Genomic DNA, 19,791 nt, shown 5'->3' on the forward strand with positions numbered 1-19,791 from the left:
TGCTGAACTACACCTCTCTATTATTGGATACATCTTCAGCGTTGATGTCCATAGTCGGTTTCGCCTGAGCGAAAGTGTACCAACCAACTCGAGCAATCAGCAATTAAGCGCATCTTCGCCTTTGTGCCATTTTATGAGAAATAAGGTGGATGAAGCACAACAAATCAGCAGGACAGAATTCCTTTAACACGTATAATCATGCCCAATGAGACGCTGCATTCTCTGGTCATGCCTTAAGGGGTGTGGTTCCCAAACCAAACAAACATCGTCACTATTATGCCGCGTCTGTCCTATCTGTGGGGTTTACATGCACAAAGTTGCAGAGAATGGTAATGACGACGAGATTGGTCATGATGGCGCAAGAAAGTTCCAAATCAGTTGCCACGCGACCTCAATCTCAAATTTTGGATTGTGCAAAGATGGTGTTGTGACGGCCTCGCTGTGTTGCTATTTGTCACCATGTTGATTAGGAGTAGGATCTCTCCAAGCTGATGTGCATGGTTTAAGGAAAGGGCCTGTGGATAGAACTGACGAGATGAAGATTCTAGGGTAAGACTGTGATATTGAAATGGTTGTGCATGTGCCTAGGATGGGACAGATTCGCGAACCAGGTGCATTGTGTAGGAATGATTGTTAACATTCCAACTTTCATTTTGTTTAGCTGCGCAATACTCCTCTGAAGAATGCAGTTTTTAACGTATACGTCACGGTATGATTTTAGCACACCCACACGCCAATCCCTTGACAAATTCTTGGCGAGATTATCAAAGCTATATTGAGATGGACCCCTGGCGTGACTATTCAAAAATCTTCACTGGGAACGGGTCACTGCTACTATTTCTTGCAATATACAAATATATACCAATAAGTTTCAATCGAACCGATGATAGCCGACATAAATTGGTGATAGTCTGTCAAGCAAAGATTAACATCATCGTGCAATACGAATTTTACATTCTGATTCGCTACATAAGCATGTCTTTTAAAATAGTGGGACATATCCATTCAGATTTTTATATACTTAGTATCACAGCTTACACATACAGCTGTGCGTCCATTGAGAAATCGCTTTGAATTTATTGATAGCTTGTATTTAAATGTTTATGAAAATGTGAATACAATATTGAAACGATAAACTCTCATAAGAAATGCTTCAAACCTGTCGAAGGACAACCCTCTCTAATCTGACGCGCATCACACTCGTGAAGTCACCCGACCCGAGCTGCTTACCATACACGCGCATGCCGCCAGCCGCTGTGTCTCATGACAGGGAGGCAGTCCGTGGTCGTGATGGGGAGGTTCCTAAACTGAATATCCCGTTCCAATTCAACCAGTTGGTTCATGCCGTCATGGGTCATTAATAACCTCAGCGCAGAAGAGCATATGGTGAATTGTGAAATATAGAACACTAGTCTTTCGTTTGGATTTTTCAAAACATTTCTCAGTTGCGAGACTGAACGAGTCGTAACATAACCTAATTCATTCACAGCACAGGTAGGTTATCACAAAGGTTGTGGAGAAACAAAAAACACAACGACGTTAAGAAAATTCACCTTTAGCATGAAGAAACTCACAAAAACCCCACAATTCCAACTTGGGAGTCATGGCATTCCTTCCGTCCCCACCCCCCTATTCTAGTAGCATACGGAAGTGTAAGCCTTCCCCCGCATTTCCGAATGTGACGTCATGAGTGCGCTACCTCAAGGCGCACCTCAACAGTCAGTCGGATTCCGCCCCGGATTTCGCATTATCTGATTATTTGGAGCAATAAAGTGACTTTACCATTCACAATTTAGGGGGTTGTTCAGGCGAAGCTTTGTTTGGCGGCATTTAGAGTTCAATCGTCTTGGTGGCCGGTGCACGCTCAACAATTTCGGAATTATTCATTCTCATTGACATACTTAATAGAGGCCTTTGACTCTGAGGACGTCTGTGGATAACGTCAGTTGAGTGGAGTTCTGTCATTCAAGGTTTGCCTAATTTTTGCTGGAGATATTCGTAGGTGGCTCACTGAGGAATCAACAAATATTGCCAGGCCGCATTATGCCATGCTAGCCCTTTTGCAGGCGAAACAGCCACATACGGTCTTTAATAATTATTGTGTTCGCTGTTGTTTCAGGTCCAAATCCCCATTTGGCGTCCATGACCGCGCATATGATGACTCGAGGATGTTAGATCCCCTACAGATAGAGACAGCAGATTGCAACGAAAAATCCAAGATGCCGAAATCGCCGCCAAGACAAGACATTGACTGGTACTACAATACCAGAGTCGCTATCATCGTCGGCGTCTCCCAAATCATCTGCGGATTACTGTGTATTCTTCTAGGAAGTGCTGCGGTCGCCGTGAACGCATCACATTCGAAAATCGCTGCAGGAATTTGGGGTGGATTGATCATAGTCGCAGCCGGATGTTTAGCAATCTGGTCATCACGTGCCAAAACGCACAAATCAGTTCTTATCTGCTTCGTGACGTCTTTTTTGGCGGGGTTGTCATCGTGCTTGATTTTCATTGTGGCAGGCTTTGGAATATCAGACGATCTTAAACATGTAAATGACACTTCTTATTTCTTCTACTTTGAGCGTTCATCTGGAGGCAGCACAGGATTCCCCGTCTTGAGATACAACCAGCAGATCATCCGGGCTTCCATTGCCGTACACGGACTCATAATAACGGTCGCCATGTTTGAATTGGTCGCCTCAACTGTGCAGGCAGTGCTCTGCAAGTATAATCAGTGGTGCAATCGCAAAGACAGCGCTGGCAGACCTTGCCGAGGAGAGTTGGCCGTCATTTATGAAACTGAAGACAATAAGCCCCTCAAATCAAAAGCGCCACATTTCATCTCGCGAGAGCAAACACGTGACATAACGTATTACCATGTGGACGAATCTTCTCAGTTTCAGGATTATCCAAGACCTTACTCGGATGAGCCCGAGTACAGTGATTCGAAGATTGACTATTCAAGTTCCTCTGAGTTATCTGCTACGCATGGCCGGACCAGGAGATGTGACCGTAGTTCCGTTTTCACGGAACCGGATATGGAACCTGTAGGTACACGTGCAATGAACCGCCATCAGGAGGCGTTACTCCGAAATTCATTGGCGCAGCAATAAATAATATTTAGACTTACACATGGGATTTGTTATCATCTAATAATCGAAGCACTAGATTCACCTGACTAACGGGAGCAAACTGGGAAATGAAAAATAAAAACCCGGCTGTGGTGTGAAGGAGACAGTTCAGCTTGATGTTGGACACAATTTTCTTGCGATCTCAAGTGGGAATATATATCGGGGAGAAACAATAATATGAGGAATTTATGTGGTGTATCATAAATATGTATACAACATGTATATAGGTGTGCAATCATCGGACATGGGCCCATCATGTCGTGGGATAAAACCTACTGTAGAAGTATAGTCTAGTTGTTGAAAAGTCCTTTTTTGGAACACGATACCTGTGACAACTGCAAATATTTTACAATGTAAATACTAAGTAGAAGAAACAGAGACAATGAAAGGGAATATTTGTTTAAGCTGAGTGATCGTTTTGAAGAACACAGCGCACCTTCCACATACAGGTCAAGGACTCATGTGCCAGACTGCAGAAACATCTCTGTGCCGTCCTGTGAAACCATTGTTGCTGTACTGTTCGCATCTTTAGCATTGCTATCAACGACTCAGAGGAGTTTCTACAGTAAGTGTTGTAGTTTCAAATCACGCTTCATTGCAAAACGCTCCATACCTATAGGACATCACGTCTGCCTATATTCTGTGACAAAAAAAACCAAAACACTATATATCTATATGTTCCACTTTCAACAAAGGTACCTGCCAGGCAAGTAAATGGATGGAATATCAGACGATATTGAGAAAAAGTGACACCATGATCGATTTGGTCCAGTAGTTTTAGTTCAAAAGCCGAAAACAAGTCTGAATTTTACTCGGCCCAAATCTGGTTCACAAAATGGGTTCTGCCCAGCAGCTAGTGAAACTACTGAATCAAAACGAAATATCTTGGTCTCATTTTTCTTCTCGAAAGAATTATTCACCAAAGTACATATGCATTTCATATTGATTTGAGAATAATAATAAGTTTTTATTAATAAAATGTACACTGAATATAAAACCACACACGTTTGGAAGACCTTGTATCACAGGCTATAAAACTAACTAATGGTGGAAACTAACTGATTTCTACAGAACGAATTCTCTGTCAACTCTAGATTTCTGTCCCGAAGATTTAAGTCATGATTTTCATGACAAGACTTTCCCTGAAATATCACTCATCTTTATCACAGTGTGGTCATAAATTGCATGGCATCTTTGGGGGGGAATTTGTCAGTGACAGTGACAGAGTATGTTTACAATCACCTTGATAGAGCCAGGGCCATGTTGGCGCCCGTGTCTAAGATTTACAGTGAAAAAACGAAAGGGAAAACAAGTACCCTGTAATATCCATTGGCATCCCTTAAAGACGTTACAGGGTGGTGTTCAATATTTCCTCTTGTTCATCAAGCCGTTCGTTCTCCCGATGTCCCGTACTTTCAAGATCCCTCTCCTTGATCTTCTCGGGTAAATCCTCCATCAGTGGTTTATTGTTGGTCTCGGGTATCCCCAGTTTGACCAGGATCGTTGAGACGACCCCCACTGTCAGATAGATGATATATGGGATGGAGGCATGGTACACAGTCTGCAAATAAGATGATAAACATCACAGGAAGATGGTCATCACGACGAAGGATTCGTTGGAACAGGAGACAATCGCTTCGTCCAAATCCCTCCTTTCCATTCATATCATTATGTAACTAATTTCATCAAGGCAAAGGTCAAACTACGGTAAAGCTTTAGCCAATATATGCCTTCAACTTTGACCTTAGCACTATTCGAACGAACGGGTAACTCACCAGCAGACCAATCTGTGGGGCTACTATCCCGGCCACTCTGGAAGCAATATTTCCAACTGCACTGGCCCTTGTTCTGAAATCACGATAAGAAAATTGCACTCGTAGGGTAGAGAAATTCTGAGAAAGGAACTTCATATATTGCCAGAGTTGCCTACATCCTAGATCCCAACTTAACACTTTGGGAAAAGTGTAAAGCAGTAATTATCGAGTTTTCAATGTTAGCATGACCTGAAAGCATTTCTCTTTCAGTCAAATTTTGCAATTCCCCAAAATTATGTGAAGGTATGGGCGGCTTGATTGTGGTCCATACGACCTACCTCAATAGAGTCGGGAATGCCTCGGTCGCAAAGACGAACACCAGAGCCCAGACTCCTGACTGCCAAACATAGCTGAATAGGACAACAGCGGTGATGTAGACGGCGTATTGTTTTTCGTCGACTAATGCTAGCGACATTGACACAACCATGCAGGATATGAGACCCGTTTTGTAGATTATGTAGGTCTTTAACCGACCAATCCTGGAAAGAAACGAAGCCAAATGAGCCTATTCAACAGTATATCTTCTCCCAAATCTTTTGAAAAACATGTTTTAAAAATTTCCTTCAATTGTGAAGATTAGTGCCTGAAGATATCATTCGGTATAACATACATGTAATTCATTGCATTCTTGGAGTTCAAAGCTTTACTCAGTTGAAGCAGAAAGAGTAGGCGTTGGCCTCATCAGCCTTGCACAACACCAGCGTGGTTCATCACCGGCTTTACTAGAAATGCGCAGTCTCACCTATTTGCGACAGGAATCGTCATCCACCCCAAAACTAGGAGACATAAACTCATGATGGTGGTGTTTAAGTACATGCTCCCTGTCAATACCTCCATGTCAGCACCGATACCATAGGATATCAATGATATGTCAAACCTGAAACAGAAAACTGAGAGATCACTTTAGGACATCGCTGCAAACAGCGACCATGATCGCATCCAACAAAAATGGCTATAAGAATCGGAGATCTCACAACCTGTCGTCAATATCCAACCCCGGCCGAGCGATTACCGGGTTTTCTCGCAGACGAGATTCTTTGTAGCAGTGATAATCACCACAAACTTCGGTGTAAACAACAAATTGGAACTCAGCCATCGACCATCGAAGTTGGACGACAATTCTTTCATCAATTTCAATACCCTACCATGCAAGAAAGAGTGCCGACGTCCGAAGCATATATCTCTTGGTACGAAATAAATCAAGATATGTTAGATTCTTGGTCGTGCGCATCTTGTCCCTCTCTGCCTCCGCGATGTCATCCAGAATAGTCAAATCCGGCTGAGGTTTTCCGTTACATTTGGCAATTCGCTTGATCCAACCCTTAGCCTCCTTGATGCGACCCTTCTGCATGGACCAGCGCGCACTCTCCGGCATGAAGCTGGAAAGATGGAGAGGTATACTTGAGACGATACATTGATGAGACAAATTGTTCTTTAGGCGTCAACAAAGCTCCTCAAATAAGACAACTGCAGACGTCGTTGCTAGCCTTGTCGAGTTCGCCAATTCCAGTGACTCTTACGTCAAATCGACACCCGAAACTACTAGTAGTACCATGTAGTTGGTTATTCGTTTAGTCTACTTGCGTTTGCCGGAAAATGCTTTCGTTGCACCGAAGGCAATTATTGCATCCTCAAGAGTCCGTCACCACATTTGGACATGCTCCCGAAAGTTACATGTATGCGTAGTACGATGTTTGAGGTGAAGGTATTGTTGCATTAAAGCGAGCTAAAGGAGCTGTTCGAACCCAAGACCTCTCGATCAGTAATCCTCGACACTCTGCCTATCACTTATACGCCACCATATGCGCACATAGTCTCGTCAGTCTATAGGGTACGTACATTGCAATCAAGGGGACTAGTGGAACCATCATCAGCCCGTTAGCCATGGCAGTGTATTGCCAACTCCGGGTTAAGTAACCGACAAGAGCCAGCAGTAGGCCTCCTATCTGCCAGCCAATACGATTTGAGGTTATTATTCGGTACCTTGGGCCAAAATACTCCATTGGGAGAATCATGGCTACTGTCGAACATCCTCCTAGAGTAGAAATGCATGGTCATGGTTATTAGCATACTGAGCTTCCAGCGGTATTGCCTCCGCAGCATCCACGCGCGTTGTCTGGAAGCTGTCAGAGCAATGTCAATTCATTGAGGGTGAAGATGGGTAATAGTTAAGGTACAGACTGAGGCAGAAGTCCGCAGAAGTCACAAAAAATGTGTTTCAAAAAGTATCATTAGCCTCCCTAACGCCAAGACCTAAAAGCGAGCTACGCCCCTGAAAATGATATTAAACAATCTAGACTAAGTTAGTTTGAAAATGACTTTTCAGAACAAACTTTGTTCTGACTTTTCATTCCGTACCTGCCATAATTCCAGCCAGTATCCTCACTGGCAAATACATCTCCCAGACGGGCGAAAAGCCAGATATCGTCTGCGACACAATTAGCATCACCCACATGGCCAGTAGCGTCCTCCTGCGCCCATAGCTGTCCGAAAAGTAGCCGCTCCCACAGGAACCGACGAGGACGCCGACGAAGTAAAGACTTGCTGTTAGTCGGCCGAGGTAGCGCCTGTTGCAGATGAAGTCCCACTGGAATCAGGGAAGAAGAAGAAGAATTTTGCAGAAAAGTCACGTACACATGACTGTGTTCCATTTGTATTCGAGGAGGTATACACTAGTAGTGGTGGGAGGCTGTTGGGAGAGGCGTCTTGCACTCAGAAAAAGCACATCAAAATGGGATCGCGCCCTGAATTTCCAACTTGACTTACCTCCGTTGAAATGGACGTGAAATCGCTGGCATACTTCAAATTTTCACATCGGGTAGATCCATCCGCAGGGCAGTAGTCTTTGAGCGACGTCTCGTTTTCAAACGCCGCCGTAATATTTTCAAGTCCGGTCCAGGCATGTTGACCCTGCGCCGTGAAATTATATCGCATCGCCCCCGTAGCGTTTGATTCTGGAGCACATGTCCATCCAGGATTAGCGTATTCGAAGTAATAGAAGACAACCGACAGGGCAACTGAAACCTCGATGCCGCAGCATAGGAAGTAGAGACCGACTTGAAAACAGCCCGCGCCTCCCATCAGTTCGAACACATCCTCGAATATCGGCTTCCGTTTTTCTTCCATTTTTGTATTTGATGTTACAATACAACCTCTCTATTGTGGACACCCGTGGGACTGAGCGTTGGTGTCTGTAATGTAGAGGTGTCCATGATAGGGAGGTTATGCCATTATTGTCCAAAAAGTGGATTCATGTGTATGAACACGGGGTTGTGAAGCTAAGTCTGCGTACCGGGGTATTACATATTCCATCTGATTTAATTTTGAATATTAACTACTTCAAACAATTTGCATGATGCAATTTATATGCGAACTTTATTGCAATACCTTATGGCATTTCTAGTGGATGTCATATGAATTTGCCAACATTGATATATGCAGGTTGAGTTCGTACGCTACATACTACATAGACAGCGTACATCCTTAATTAGTTGTATAAAAGCATTTGATTGAGCTACTACACATCATGGAGGTATTATAAAGACCTCCATGTACACATCAAGCTTTATTCTTTGTATAAATTAGAGCACAAGGGGACAAACAACTCAATGGACTGCAATTAATGTTAGAATATACAGTAGCTTGGCAATGTGATGAGCAGTGAAGAAAATTAAACGAAACATAGGAGAGCAACGGACATTGAATTCACTCCACCCTGTAATTAACGCTGAACACAGTGTCTAATTATGTTCATCAAATACGCAAACTTCACACCTGTTAGGTCTAATCAGAGTCTTTCTATACAATATCTGTATAGAAAGACTCTGGTCTAATCGACTACCTAAGTGAACACGGGAAGCCATTGTTTTTGCTTACTGTCCGTAATTATGAGGTGATTGGACCAAAAAGTCACCATGGCCTTGGTGCAATTCGGAGTAGAGAGGTGTCCGCTCTACAGAGGTTTTGGTTAAAGCAAATGACTTAGAAAAAATCGGGACTGAACGAACATGTCCGTAATGCGGAGGTGTCCGCCTGGCAGAGGTGTCCGCAAGGGGAGGTTCTATTGTACTTTGTATTTGACTCACCTATGATGCTGCCAAATCATTCGCGTTAGTTTTTCTCATAAGTTCTTTCCCGGTAGACTATACGCATCTTTATATTTTCCAGTTCGGCGAGGGTTGGTTCGCAATCACACTTGCAGCAATTATCGCAGAACAATGTGATTTGAATTTCCCGCCAAAATAACTTGCGCACAATTTTACCTCCTCCCTATCTCTCGAGTCAGCTGACCAAGATAGGGTGGGAGTGTGAAACAAGGCCGTTGATTTTCCCCTTAGAAACAGTGCGCGTAAGTAGATTTCCTCTCCTGGTTTCGAATCTTCGCGTTTTGTTATCATCATTGAGTCTCTAGAGCGAGTGACATAGCCTACTAGTAGGGCCTATCCGTTACAACGGGGCTCTGATGTTTCTGCCACAAAGTTGTAATAGCAGACTAGCGGTGCTGATTTCGTTCCTTCTTTAATACTAATAGATAGTGATAGTCTGTCTGGTTACTCATTCAAATTGTTCTAAGGATAGCCAACACTGTCCCTAAGGTTCCTTAGAACGCTTGGTGGGATGTGACAATAGGACAACCCAAATTCAATATAAGTTTCGCCACAGGCGACAGACCTCTGATCAATCTTGACACTACAGGGAGACTCGGGAGTTTTCCCTTGCAATAGAATTCTTTGTGTATCCATTGTGTAAGAGAAAATAACTCTGGGCCACCCTGTAGAGGCACAAACGAAATTTGACCTCTGATGGGCAGCGCCATCGTTTTACCTGGTGGTATTTCTTTGAACTAAAATGTAGTTAAAGGGACAATGTAGGCAGCAGCCAGGCCGGCAAGATAAAGTTGCACGAAGTAGCCAATAGGGGTCTCCATATCTCACAGTACGTCGAAATGATTCACGCTTATACGAGGAATATAGTGCTGAATCTTACATGACCTAGGGCCCTTACAGTGTATATGTGTCGCCTGAAGAGCCCCTTTACTCCTGCCTACAGCCCCCCTTTAAACATATCAGTGCAGTGAGCAGTTTATACTGGCTGGTTTGTCCATTGGCTTGGTTGTCCTGTTGTGTCCCAACTAGTTCAGTGTGAGGTATTGGGTCAATGTCCTATCTATTGTCATATCCTGGCACCAGTCAATAAACTCAATCCACCTCTTGATATTTCAACGAGGTAGGAGTCTAAAACCTGTATCTCTGGCTGATTGTGTCAAAACACTTCAGTGAGGTCTCATTATAGTTTGGGTTGTCCAATTATGTCGTATATCAATTATGCCATCATGATATTTTGTCCGATATATTGGACAGCGGTGGTTAGGCAGGTCATTAGCCAGTCGTGAGGCAGAGGATTGCTGATCAGCTAGATTGAAGTGTCATTTTCTACTCTCTTTCAGAATAGTCAGCATGTCCGTCGGCCACAAATCGCAAACATCCACAGATCCTAGGATCTTGTATTGTTCAAACCATTCTCTCCGACTTCATCCTGTGCAGGAAAAGCTGATTAAGGTCTGTATGTTATCACACGTCAAGTTCAATTTGGTCGTCTGGTCCAGCTCAGCTTCATTTTTGGGACGTGGACCAGTTCTTTGGCATGGTTACAATTGATACAAAGCAACATTCATGGTGCAGAATGTTTGGTTCCACTGATGAACTGAATTTGCATAAATTTATCCATTTCAGAGAACATTAGAACATCCATGGTGTCGAATGCTAGGTTCCACTGATGAACTGCAACTCATCATGAACCTCTTGAAGATGATCAAGGCAAAGAAAACTATTGATGTGGGTAAGTTGATTTGCTTGAATGAATCTACGTTTCGATCGTACACCATTGGGCAAGTCACTTTCCTTAGATTACCACATCCTATTACTGGTCAAACACTGCTGGCTCAACCAATAGTCAATAATATCACCAAAGGAACTGCAGATTCTCAGACTTTTTGTCCTTCAAATTTACGCTGTGAAAAAAATGTAATAGAACCGCTCTGGTTTAACCAATAGCTTCCTTCATGCTTTACTGCGCCATCTATCGAAATTAGAAGTAAACACAAAATCAACAATGTTTGAGTATGTTACAGTCTTTTGTCCGTTACCGGGTCACATTTGTCATACGGAGACATGGGGTCACTTTGAAGAACTATGGACGGTTGATATATGTTTGTTTACTGTTTACCTGATTTTGTTTAAGGTGTTTATACAGGTTACAGTGCCCTGTCTGCTGCTCTTGCTCTACCTCCTGACGGTAAAGTGATTGCCTGCGACATATCGGAAGAATTTACGAGCATAGGGAAGCCATTTTGGAAGGAAGCTGGAGTCGATGGCATAATAGACCTCAGGATTGCACCAGCAGGCGAGACAATGCGTAAGTTCATGTCTTTTCATTGGAGTTAAGAATAATCATTGCCTGATTGTATTCCAGAATAACAGGAAGTCCGACACTTTGACCAAAAGATCATTGATTATAGCTAATCCATTAGATCATATCACATTTTCAGAATCCCTCATTGGCAGTGGTGAAGCTGGTACTTTCGACTTCATCTTCATTGACGCCAATAAGACTGATTATGATGAATATTATGAGAAGGCGCTCATTTTGCTTCGACCAGGAGGTTTTATCGCTATTGATAACGTAAGTAAGGAACTAAGTCTCAAGGCTATTGATCTGCTGCTGCTCATGGCTTACTAGACCTAGAGATATAAGTTTTCGTCGGGTAGATATTGTATAACCTAGTGCTATGTAAAACACAATTTTTTGTTATTTGATCAACTCCTGTCGTTGTGACTGCAGTCCCCTACTGACATCCAACGTGAAGCATGCTATCACAATCTATTCTGATCAGGATATACTCACTATCATGATCTATTTTATCATTGCTCTATTCTTACATGATCGATTCTTAAGTGATCGATTCTTAAATGATCGATTCTCACATGATCGATTCTATTGTGATCGATTCTTACATGATCAATTCTGTTGTGATCTATTCTTACATCATCTATTCTGTTGTGATCTATTCTTACATGATCTATTCTGTTGTGATCTATTCTGTTGTGATCTATTCTTACATGATCTGTTCTGTTGTGATCGATTCTTACATGATCTATTCTGTTGTGATCAATTCTTACATGATCTATTCTGTTGTGATCAATTCTTACATGATCTATTCTGTTGTGATCTATTCTTACATGATCTATTCTGTTGTGATCGATTCTTACATGATCTATTCTGTTGTGATCGATTCTTACATGATCAATTCTGTTGTGATCTATTCTTACATGATCTATTCTGTTGTGATCGATTCTGTTGTGATCGATTCTGTTGTGATCGATTCTGTTGTGATCGATTCTTACATGATCAATTCTGTTGTGATCTATTCTAACATGATCTATTCTGTTGTGATCGATTCTTACATGATCTATTCTGTTGTGATCAATTCTGTTGTGATCGATTCTGTTGTGTTCTATTCTGTTGTGATCTATTCTGACATGATCTATTCTATCATTACAGGTTCTTTGGGGTGGTAAAGTTTTTGATGAAGCAAACAACGACCCTGACCCTGACACAGTCGCGTTACGATTACTTAATGATAAAATTCACAAAGACAAGCGAGTTGATGTTAGTATGCTCACCATTGGAGATGGAACTACACTGGTCTTCAAGCCATATGCATAGAACAAATGTGCAAGTAAATAGAAAGCAGGCCTAGACAAGTGTAATGCCGGTTGCTTGATAATCTTTAGATTGTTTTTAATTAGAGAGTATAGTTAGGTGATACAGTAATTCAGTAGCAGGATGATTTCTTTGTTCACTCTTGTTAAGTTTTAGACATGATGTTAAAACAAGTTTCTCAGGTCGTTGTTTTGAAGGAGAGCTTCCAAAACCCTGGTCAAAATGCCACTCAAGGATGTCGCCATTCCTATGAGTTTTAGTCTTGGCATGTTTATGTTGATAATCAATGTCAATTAAAATTGTCATGTAAAAGTTACCAAACATGTGCCATAGTTAGATTTTGTAAGAGAAGATAATCAATGCAATTTTGTCATTGTAATCTATTTTTGTCACAGTGTCAGTAACAAACAAAGATAAACTGGAAAAATGATTTGTGTCTTTCTGGGTTATTTCATTGCTTACTCATGACAGCCCTTGTCTTGGTCTGATTTCTTGGAATTTACGTTACCACATGTGGGTTTTTCCATCGCTAAAAATATGTCCCGTAAATCGACATCAGCCGGGGCATGCCAACACCCGAAGTTATACATGTACGAGTCTTTCACTTAGGCCACGCTTGATTGAACGGACGTCTATGCCTATGAAGTGGACACACAGGGCAAAATAAACTGGCTGTCTAACATTGGCATCAAGTCTGCAGTCGTGGACTGTCCTGAGATGAAGGATGGTGGTTGCCTCTGTTCTATGTCCAGGAGGATGTCAACAAGGGTTAAGACTCCTCCTTTTGGTTCACTCTATCTTGATGATAGGTTCCATATCCCCCCTGACTGGAGACGTCAACAACATTGATGCAGGAAGTGAGGCTGATGTCCTCTGTCTCGGCCAGTGGTTAGTTGTTAGGAGTGGCCATCTAAGCCAAGGTGTGATGTCCACTGACATGCCTTGCCGTCCAGGACTGACCGTATGACATCACACCAGGTTGATTTATTGAAGTAAACTAGAAAAATAGTATGGTCTGGTATCGGCCTCAATTTATTTGAAATACATGTAGATAACTTCGATTTTCGTCGAAAAAAATGGCCTGTGTACATTTTCTAATCAATCCGAGGACATCCCTCAATGAAGAATCTTTACTCGTGCCAGCAGATTTCATAGCGAAAGAAAAGTACAAAAGTGACAGTGCCATTGCAACGAAAAGCTCAATTGTTGGAATTTTATCTGAAATGTGATAAAAACAGGCTCATTCTGTTTCTAGGGCACAATTATCTTCACTTTTAGAAACGCAATTATCATATTAATCAGCAAATAGAACAAGATCATTTTAGCAGTTTAGAGATCACCTTGAACTTTTATGTTAGAACAAATAACTGAACTTACTCTCTGGTACCCCAATGGCATACTGACATTATGGTATATCAGCTGATAAGTTGAAAGTGACAATTTGAGACTTCATTCTTGAGGGACCAGAGAAGTTTCCGAGTATGACAGTTCCGTCTTTCACACAATGGTGGCAGCACAAGAGACCAACAAGTGTCCTAAAAGTTTCTAATTCATAAATCCATCCTGACAGACGTGTTCTCCTTATTCTCGTCATCATCTTGGTCTTCGTCTTCAATATCGTTACTGCCCTCGCCTGCCGTCAGATCAGCGGCCGTATTATCATGTGAGCCAGCCTCACTTTCATCCTCGTCCTCTTCCTCATCGACGTCCATCAGGAAGAGACGCACACGGCGTTTGGATGAAAACAGCTGTAATGAGAATAAATTCAATTGATGAAGTAGAACTATGTATATAACAACTCCTCATTCTCTTGCTCTTCAACAAGGTTGCCATGTTTTCACAGAGACATTGCCTCCAGCTAGGCCATATCTCCATCTTAGCTTAGTAAACCATATAAAGAGGTGATTAAAGGAACCACATATTCCCTGCACTATAAGCTCGTATCATAATTACACCTAACAAATGCAAATTCCTCTTTGCCTTTGAACCTATTTTATTGGTAGGCCTACTAGGACTATCCTTACGTACCACACACGCAACCTTTCTTGTTCCACTGACAGCAAATGAGACAGCTTTCATGTTTTCTAACTTTTTGTAGCTGCTTTCTGGGACCATGGGACCACCATTTGCACAAGGACTGAAAGAGACAAACAGACCATCAGTGAGTGTTTCTAAAATGTGAGATATGACATGCTCCAAAAACACCGTCTGAGTCTGGACAGAGGGTGTCAAGATTGTTCTTGAAGTTGTCAGTGGCGAGTCCTTGGTACAGCTGCTCAATTGGTGTTGAAGACAAACGCTAGCATTGGCTTAACTCAGCATTATCTCATTCACGAGATTTTATTAACAATAGAAGCCTTGGACTTAACGCCGAAGTGCATAACTGCTTACACCAATTGAGTAACCTGGCGCCGTTTAATACAGATCTTTTTTAATTCAGGATCGAGGAAAATTAAAAGTTTGGTTCTCGACAGATCAACAGAGATGAGATGATAAACCTGAACCTACATTTTTCCTAAATCAACACTGCTGCCGATCATATTGACGTCTCTGTAATAATCATCGGACAATGCAGCGAGCGGAAACTGGACCAGTATGGGCATGGCGTCATCGTTATCCTCAACGAGGAGAACAGATATCGTTTTCTCATCATAGCAAGCAATGTCACGGATTTTATGGGGACTTTGTCTGAAAATACAAAAGCCAGAAAATTCATAAACGCCCAACCCTGAAATCATTTTAGAATTTCATGCACTTTACACTGGGTACATGAAAATTAAACACTTGTGCCAATTTCATGATTTACGACTGCATAATTGACTTCATGAACTAAATTTTACAATTAACAACAACAAAAGAATTTTTATTGTCTGAAAATTCAGGAAAAAAGTAATTAACAGATTGAAGTATGGTCGTTGCAATCTTTCAATTTAATCACACCATAATTAGCTTTACAGACTATGTCTCAATTATTGTCATTTAAAGTGAGTTCAGTATCCTATCCAAAGACAGCCTCCACCCAATAATCGTTAATATCAAGAATAATTCAGCACGATATTAGCACACGGAACCATGAAACAAAGGAAATGAGAGGATTATAGAATGCATTATGACAAGCCTATTCAGCTAGTCTCCAATAGCTCACGTCGTATTGGGAAATATTAAACAGGACATGAGGCTGCATAATCAGCAGACGCAATATGAACAATGAGGCAATGGACAAACAGACCACAGGCTTTCTGCTCAGAGACTGAGGAAGGCGAGGGATTGAGTTGACTAGGCTGCCAGACTGCAGAGTAACCAGGTCACAACTGAATTCAAACCAAAGATGGAAAGATTAATCATCGCAAATTCCAGGAAAGCAGGAAAGAGGGCCAATTGATGACCCGATGCACATTATCTTTTACACATTTCTGACACTGCCCCCCCCCCACACAGGGTTAAGCTCTGTGAATACCAATAATGACACGCCTGTAGACATCACCTCATCCTCATCCTAACAATACCATGGAGATTATCCAAGAGACACAGCATCTGAAATCCTAAGTGCAAGGTATATTTGCCCATTTAGATCATCAATTCAATGGCAAGCACAAAAATGGCCATATGCAGGAATTTTCCCGCCGGACAATTTCCTCCCCATCCGTATTGTTATAGAAGGTCATAACATGAATGAAGTGCCAGTGTCATCCTTTTGTGAAATTCCCGCAACGTTCGATCCATCTGGAACACGCCTTCTGTCAGTGTCATCACCCCACTATAGCCTGCCTATTATCAAACTTCATTCAGATCACACCTCATCAAGAACATGAGCTCCAATATCATGGAAGGTTGCATGGTCATTGTAAGTTGAGGACATTTTTCATCACTCACTCAGCTCGCCCAGTATAAGGATTCAAACCTTTCTCCAAGCAAGCCAAGAAATGTTGGCTATAACCAAACAAACCTGAGACTGGCACACTCCATCTGGACCACACCTTCTGTCGGCCTTGACTGTCCACTGACCATGTTGGGGGTATTCAAACTCAATTGAGCTCATGCTGATCAAGCCGGCCATACGGGCAGCAACTCTGGCAGGTTGTTAACTCTCTTGGCATCTAATTTGATTGGGTTTATAACTATCATTAAGAATTTCTGGCACCTCATCAGTTCAAAAGCTTGCCATCATCATGAAACTTGCAAGCTCCTGGGTTTCTTAGGTTTCAAGCAATGATGAACTGATTTTTTCATCTTCTGCATTTAGAGGTTTTGAGATGTACAGTTGTCTCACTCAGTTAATGGTTTCTATTCTTTGCCCTTTGTTAATCGCGAGACAGTCAGTCTGAATTCGTTTTCCTCCCGACAGTGTCTGCCTCTTGAACAGAAGGTTCGAGCCTTCTTGGTAGTTCTTTCCAATGTGGCTGGTCATTCTAAGGTATTAGACACAGGAGTTCATAAAGAGTGTCGCACAAGCTAAATCTGGCAGGCCCTTTCATCAGGGCTGACACTATACTTTTTGAAAAATTACTTTTTCTTACTGTACTGACTATTACGAGTAATACCAATCATTATCTTTTCCATTCTCACTAATAAAGAGAAACATCTGCTTTTCCATTCATGATATTCTTCTGGTAAGAATGAATAGAATCCCACACCACACATTCTCGTTGAAATGCACCCTACAATGTCATTTCTTCATTTGATATCTTTGGTGACATCTACATTGAGTAATTCCTAGCTGCAGATGACATGGTTACACACTCCATTGTATCATGGGCATTGAAAGCAATTATTAACGGTTTATCGAAGTTTACCTCTTAACACCAGCGCACCGATGCTAGATGAGACACTGAAATCATATTTCCTATCGTAGAATTGATTCATGCCACATAATAACACAGATCTCCTATTTCCGTTTCAGTGCAATCCAGCAGTGTGACCCCACACAGACAAATTTCACTGAGTGCAGAATAAACATGGTATTGTTTCGTGTAGGTCTTCTCCCATGGGCATTGTCCTCAAGGAAACATCATATTCAGTTATCAACCTCTGACGTCCACCATGCACATTCCCTTCTTCTCTACAACGATGCCCCCCCCCCCCCCCCCCAGGTCACAACATAATATCGCAACATCACATCATCAAGGTGCACCAACACTCCTCAAAGTGTAGGCAGAGTGACGTTTATTGCGTTTTTTTATTCAAAAATTGGGTGGAACAAAATTTATTGTGAAAATTTTTTTTTTTTTTTTATTGCCTCCTCTCAGAAATTTTACCACGATAGGTTATGAAATCAAAAAATTTCTAAAAATTTTTTAATTTTTTAAAGATTTTTTTTCTGATAGCCTCTCGCTAAACAAGGTAGGAACCCCAGATATCAGCACGAAATGCAAATGTGGGTTTTGCTGATCAGTTCCATGATTTGACTTTCAGTTCATTCACAATGGCGCAAAATAGAAACAAGGGCACAAAAGTTGGTGATTTAACGATCTCAGATTTCGTGACCATTTCAATGTAAACAAGAGCAAAATCCGGAAGTGAAATTCTATACATTAAACTCTCTTTCTTCAAGCAATTACTCGGTTGTTATCAGACTGAATTCTAAACCCATATCAGCCCTCAGGAACAATTCATGGTTTAGAGAACCATTCATCTGGTCCTGTTTTACTCTCACTGACTCTCGTTTAGGAAACATCCCCTCCCCTAGGGGTCGAGAAATCTCTTCATGAAAAGAAATTTCATGTAGATTTATTTACAAAGCTGATAATTTTTGTTGAAACATTGAAAATCTCATTGTTCCTGTTATTCTCTCTCTTGTTTTGTCATGAGTATAAAACCTTTAAACCACTGAACCATAATCTTAATCATGGCAATTTTTGTGGTATTGTTTCAATTGTTTGGCTATGTTATGCTGTGACAGATGGACCCTTGCTTGAAGGGGAACAAGTACATCTGTGGCCCTTCTGTCAGGGTACGAAGTACAACATTTCATTTACTTGAAAACTGGGAAGCACGTTTTTTAGATACGTGTCTATTCTGCAGTGCGTTCAAATGACCTCACTATCACAATTATGCTAAGTGATTTGCACAGGGTCTAAGGTTCTAAATCAGAGATCTAGCGTCATCAAAGTGACTATATTCATATCAAAACTTTACCTGAAAGTAACATGTACAAGCAGATGTACAAGTGGAAGACACTGACCTGATCACGCACAACACAAATATATGGACCTGACTTTTCAGGATATCCCTTTGTCCCTTCAACCACACAAGCCCCCAACAAGCTTATCAACCATAATTGCCCCCTTGACCGTCACAAAACACCCTATTTCCCCATACAGACAGCTATTGCCTTTTCCCTTTTGTGCCTGGGGGCCGACACAAGACAGGGGTGGAGAGTCATTTAGACAACTTATTGTAGGCTGGAAAAGGCAACTATCACAATACACCTCAAGACCAACCAGTTTCAACACAAGTTTGTCTGAAAAGTCAGTGTAAGGGGTATATGTACTGCCATTGAAATTCTTGCATACTTGAGTGAAATGGTAATCTTACTCAATTTCAACACACTTTTACAAAAAATCTCAGTGCACTGATGTACTACGATGTACAAGGTGTATTCCAATTCATGTTGGAAGGAAATTTTGACTATTTCAAACCAGTTTGCCGACAAAACATGTACATCTCTTATGCTTTTCAAAGCCAATATGCATTGAAATATTGTCATGATAGAATGACATCAACTAAAAGATCAAGGATTAGGTGAAAGGGTCTAGTGACTGGTTTACTCAGACAACGGATTTGATGGTCATTTTGATGATTCAGGCATGAAGGCAGGTGAAATGGAATGGAAAGTATTTGATTGATATGATGTAAAGATTAGTATTGTTCCAAATCTGTGTAAGGAACAAAGACCCCTTACCACTGACCAGTGTTGTCAAGGACAACACACCCACATCTACAAAACTATATTGCTTTACTGTAATTTCCAACAACAACCATCTGTGTCATCGGACATAACAACCTAAATCTCCACTATCTAAGATGGCCGTAACCATCCATTAAGGATGTCATCAGATAAAACATAGTGAATGCATGCCATGTGTCAAACACGTGGCAGGACAAAAGAGTCCAGGTCCATCCGC

The 19,791-nt window shown here is 41.6% G+C and overlaps 4 protein-coding genes across 11 annotated transcripts in view; 2 read left to right on the forward strand and 2 right to left on the reverse strand.

Annotated features, from left to right (window-relative positions):
* The first annotated feature begins 273 nt into the window (after nucleotides 1–273).
* LOC135489457 (uncharacterized) lies at nucleotides 274–17,586 on the forward strand. Of its 6 annotated transcripts, none has more exons than XR_010447161.1 (3): nucleotides 274–549; nucleotides 2,120–3,696; nucleotides 17,568–17,586. XR_010447161.1 is itself a non-coding variant. In XM_064774819.1 (2 exons), the coding sequence occupies exons 1-2, from the start codon at nucleotides 536–538 to the stop codon at nucleotides 3,111–3,113; spliced, it is 1,008 nt and encodes a 335-aa protein (XP_064630889.1). In that variant the 5' UTR covers nucleotides 274–535; the 3' UTR covers nucleotides 3,114–4,131. The 6 variants fall into 6 exon arrangements, 1 of the variants encoding a protein (XP_064630889.1); XR_010447162.1 differs by lacking the exon at nucleotides 17,568–17,586 and adding an exon at nucleotides 5,156–5,173; XM_064774819.1 differs by lacking the exon at nucleotides 17,568–17,586 and having other exon boundaries at nucleotides 2,120–4,131.
* On the reverse strand, nucleotides 4,088–9,121 carry LOC135489454 (solute carrier family 22 member 7-like). 2 transcript variants are annotated; one of them, XM_064774815.1, is made up of 9 exons: nucleotides 9,031–9,121; nucleotides 7,712–8,136; nucleotides 7,304–7,532; nucleotides 6,785–6,980; nucleotides 6,091–6,324; nucleotides 5,688–5,822; nucleotides 5,224–5,424; nucleotides 4,907–4,979; nucleotides 4,088–4,692 (listed from the first exon to the last, which is right to left on the reverse strand). In XM_064774815.1, the coding sequence occupies exons 2-9, from the start codon at nucleotides 8,069–8,071 to the stop codon at nucleotides 4,480–4,482; spliced, it is 1,641 nt and encodes a 546-aa protein (XP_064630885.1). In that variant the 5' UTR covers nucleotides 8,072–8,136; nucleotides 9,031–9,121; the 3' UTR covers nucleotides 4,088–4,479. The 2 variants fall into 2 exon arrangements, with proteins under 2 accessions (XP_064630885.1, XP_064630884.1); XM_064774814.1 differs by lacking the exon at nucleotides 9,031–9,121 and having other exon boundaries at nucleotides 7,712–8,255.
* Nucleotides 9,153–13,097, forward strand: LOC135489459 (probable caffeoyl-CoA O-methyltransferase 2). The gene is made up of 6 exons (XM_064774821.1): nucleotides 9,153–9,293; nucleotides 10,392–10,503; nucleotides 10,678–10,783; nucleotides 11,186–11,359; nucleotides 11,493–11,626; nucleotides 12,506–13,097. Exons 2-6 carry the CDS (start codon nucleotides 10,402–10,404, stop codon nucleotides 12,668–12,670), a joined length of 681 nt encoding a protein of 226 aa, XP_064630891.1. The 5' UTR covers nucleotides 9,153–9,293; nucleotides 10,392–10,401; the 3' UTR covers nucleotides 12,671–13,097.
* LOC135489453 (anaphase-promoting complex subunit 4-like) overlaps nucleotides 13,682–19,791 on the reverse strand; it is a 38,005-nt gene continuing 31,895 nt past the window's right edge. For both annotated transcript variants that reach the window (XM_064774812.1, XM_064774813.1), the window contains 3 exons: nucleotides 15,176–15,355; nucleotides 14,696–14,804; nucleotides 13,682–14,415 (listed from right to left, as the gene is read on the reverse strand). In XM_064774812.1, the coding sequence (XP_064630882.1) occupies nucleotides 14,218–14,415; nucleotides 14,696–14,804; nucleotides 15,176–15,355 (487 nt within the window). In that variant the 3' untranslated portion in view covers nucleotides 13,682–14,217. The remainder of the gene's footprint in view (nucleotides 14,416–14,695; nucleotides 14,805–15,175; nucleotides 15,356–19,791) is intronic.

Source organism: Lineus longissimus, chromosome 6, assembly GCF_910592395.1.
Source record: "Lineus longissimus chromosome 6, tnLinLong1.2, whole genome shotgun sequence".
Lineage (NCBI taxonomy): Eukaryota > Metazoa > Nemertea > Pilidiophora > Heteronemertea > Lineidae > Lineus > Lineus longissimus.

Excerpts from the sequence above, each read along its gene's own strand:
- LOC135489459 (XM_064774821.1), top strand. The coding sequence starts at position 10,402 with ATGTCCGTCGGCCACAAATCGCAAACATCCACAGATCCTAGGATCTTG. Across the intron at positions 10,504-10,677 it reads TGCAGGAAAAGCTGATTAAG|AGAACATTAGAACATCCATG; the intron begins GTCTGTATGTTA and ends TATCCATTTCAG. Across the intron at positions 11,360-11,492 it reads ACCAGCAGGCGAGACAATGC|AATCCCTCATTGGCAGTGGT; the intron begins GTAAGTTCATGT and ends TCACATTTTCAG.
- LOC135489454 (XM_064774815.1), bottom strand. The coding sequence starts at position 8,071 with ATGGAAGAAAAACGGAAGCCGATATTCGAGGATGTGTTCGAACTGATG. Across the intron at positions 5,823-6,090 it reads TCGGCACTCTTTCTTGCATG|GTTTGACATATCATTGATAT; the intron begins GTAGGGTATTGA and ends TTTCTGTTTCAG. Across the intron at positions 5,425-5,687 it reads ACGATTCCTGTCGCAAATAG|GATTGGTCGGTTAAAGACCT; the intron begins GTGAGACTGCGC and ends GTTTCTTTCCAG.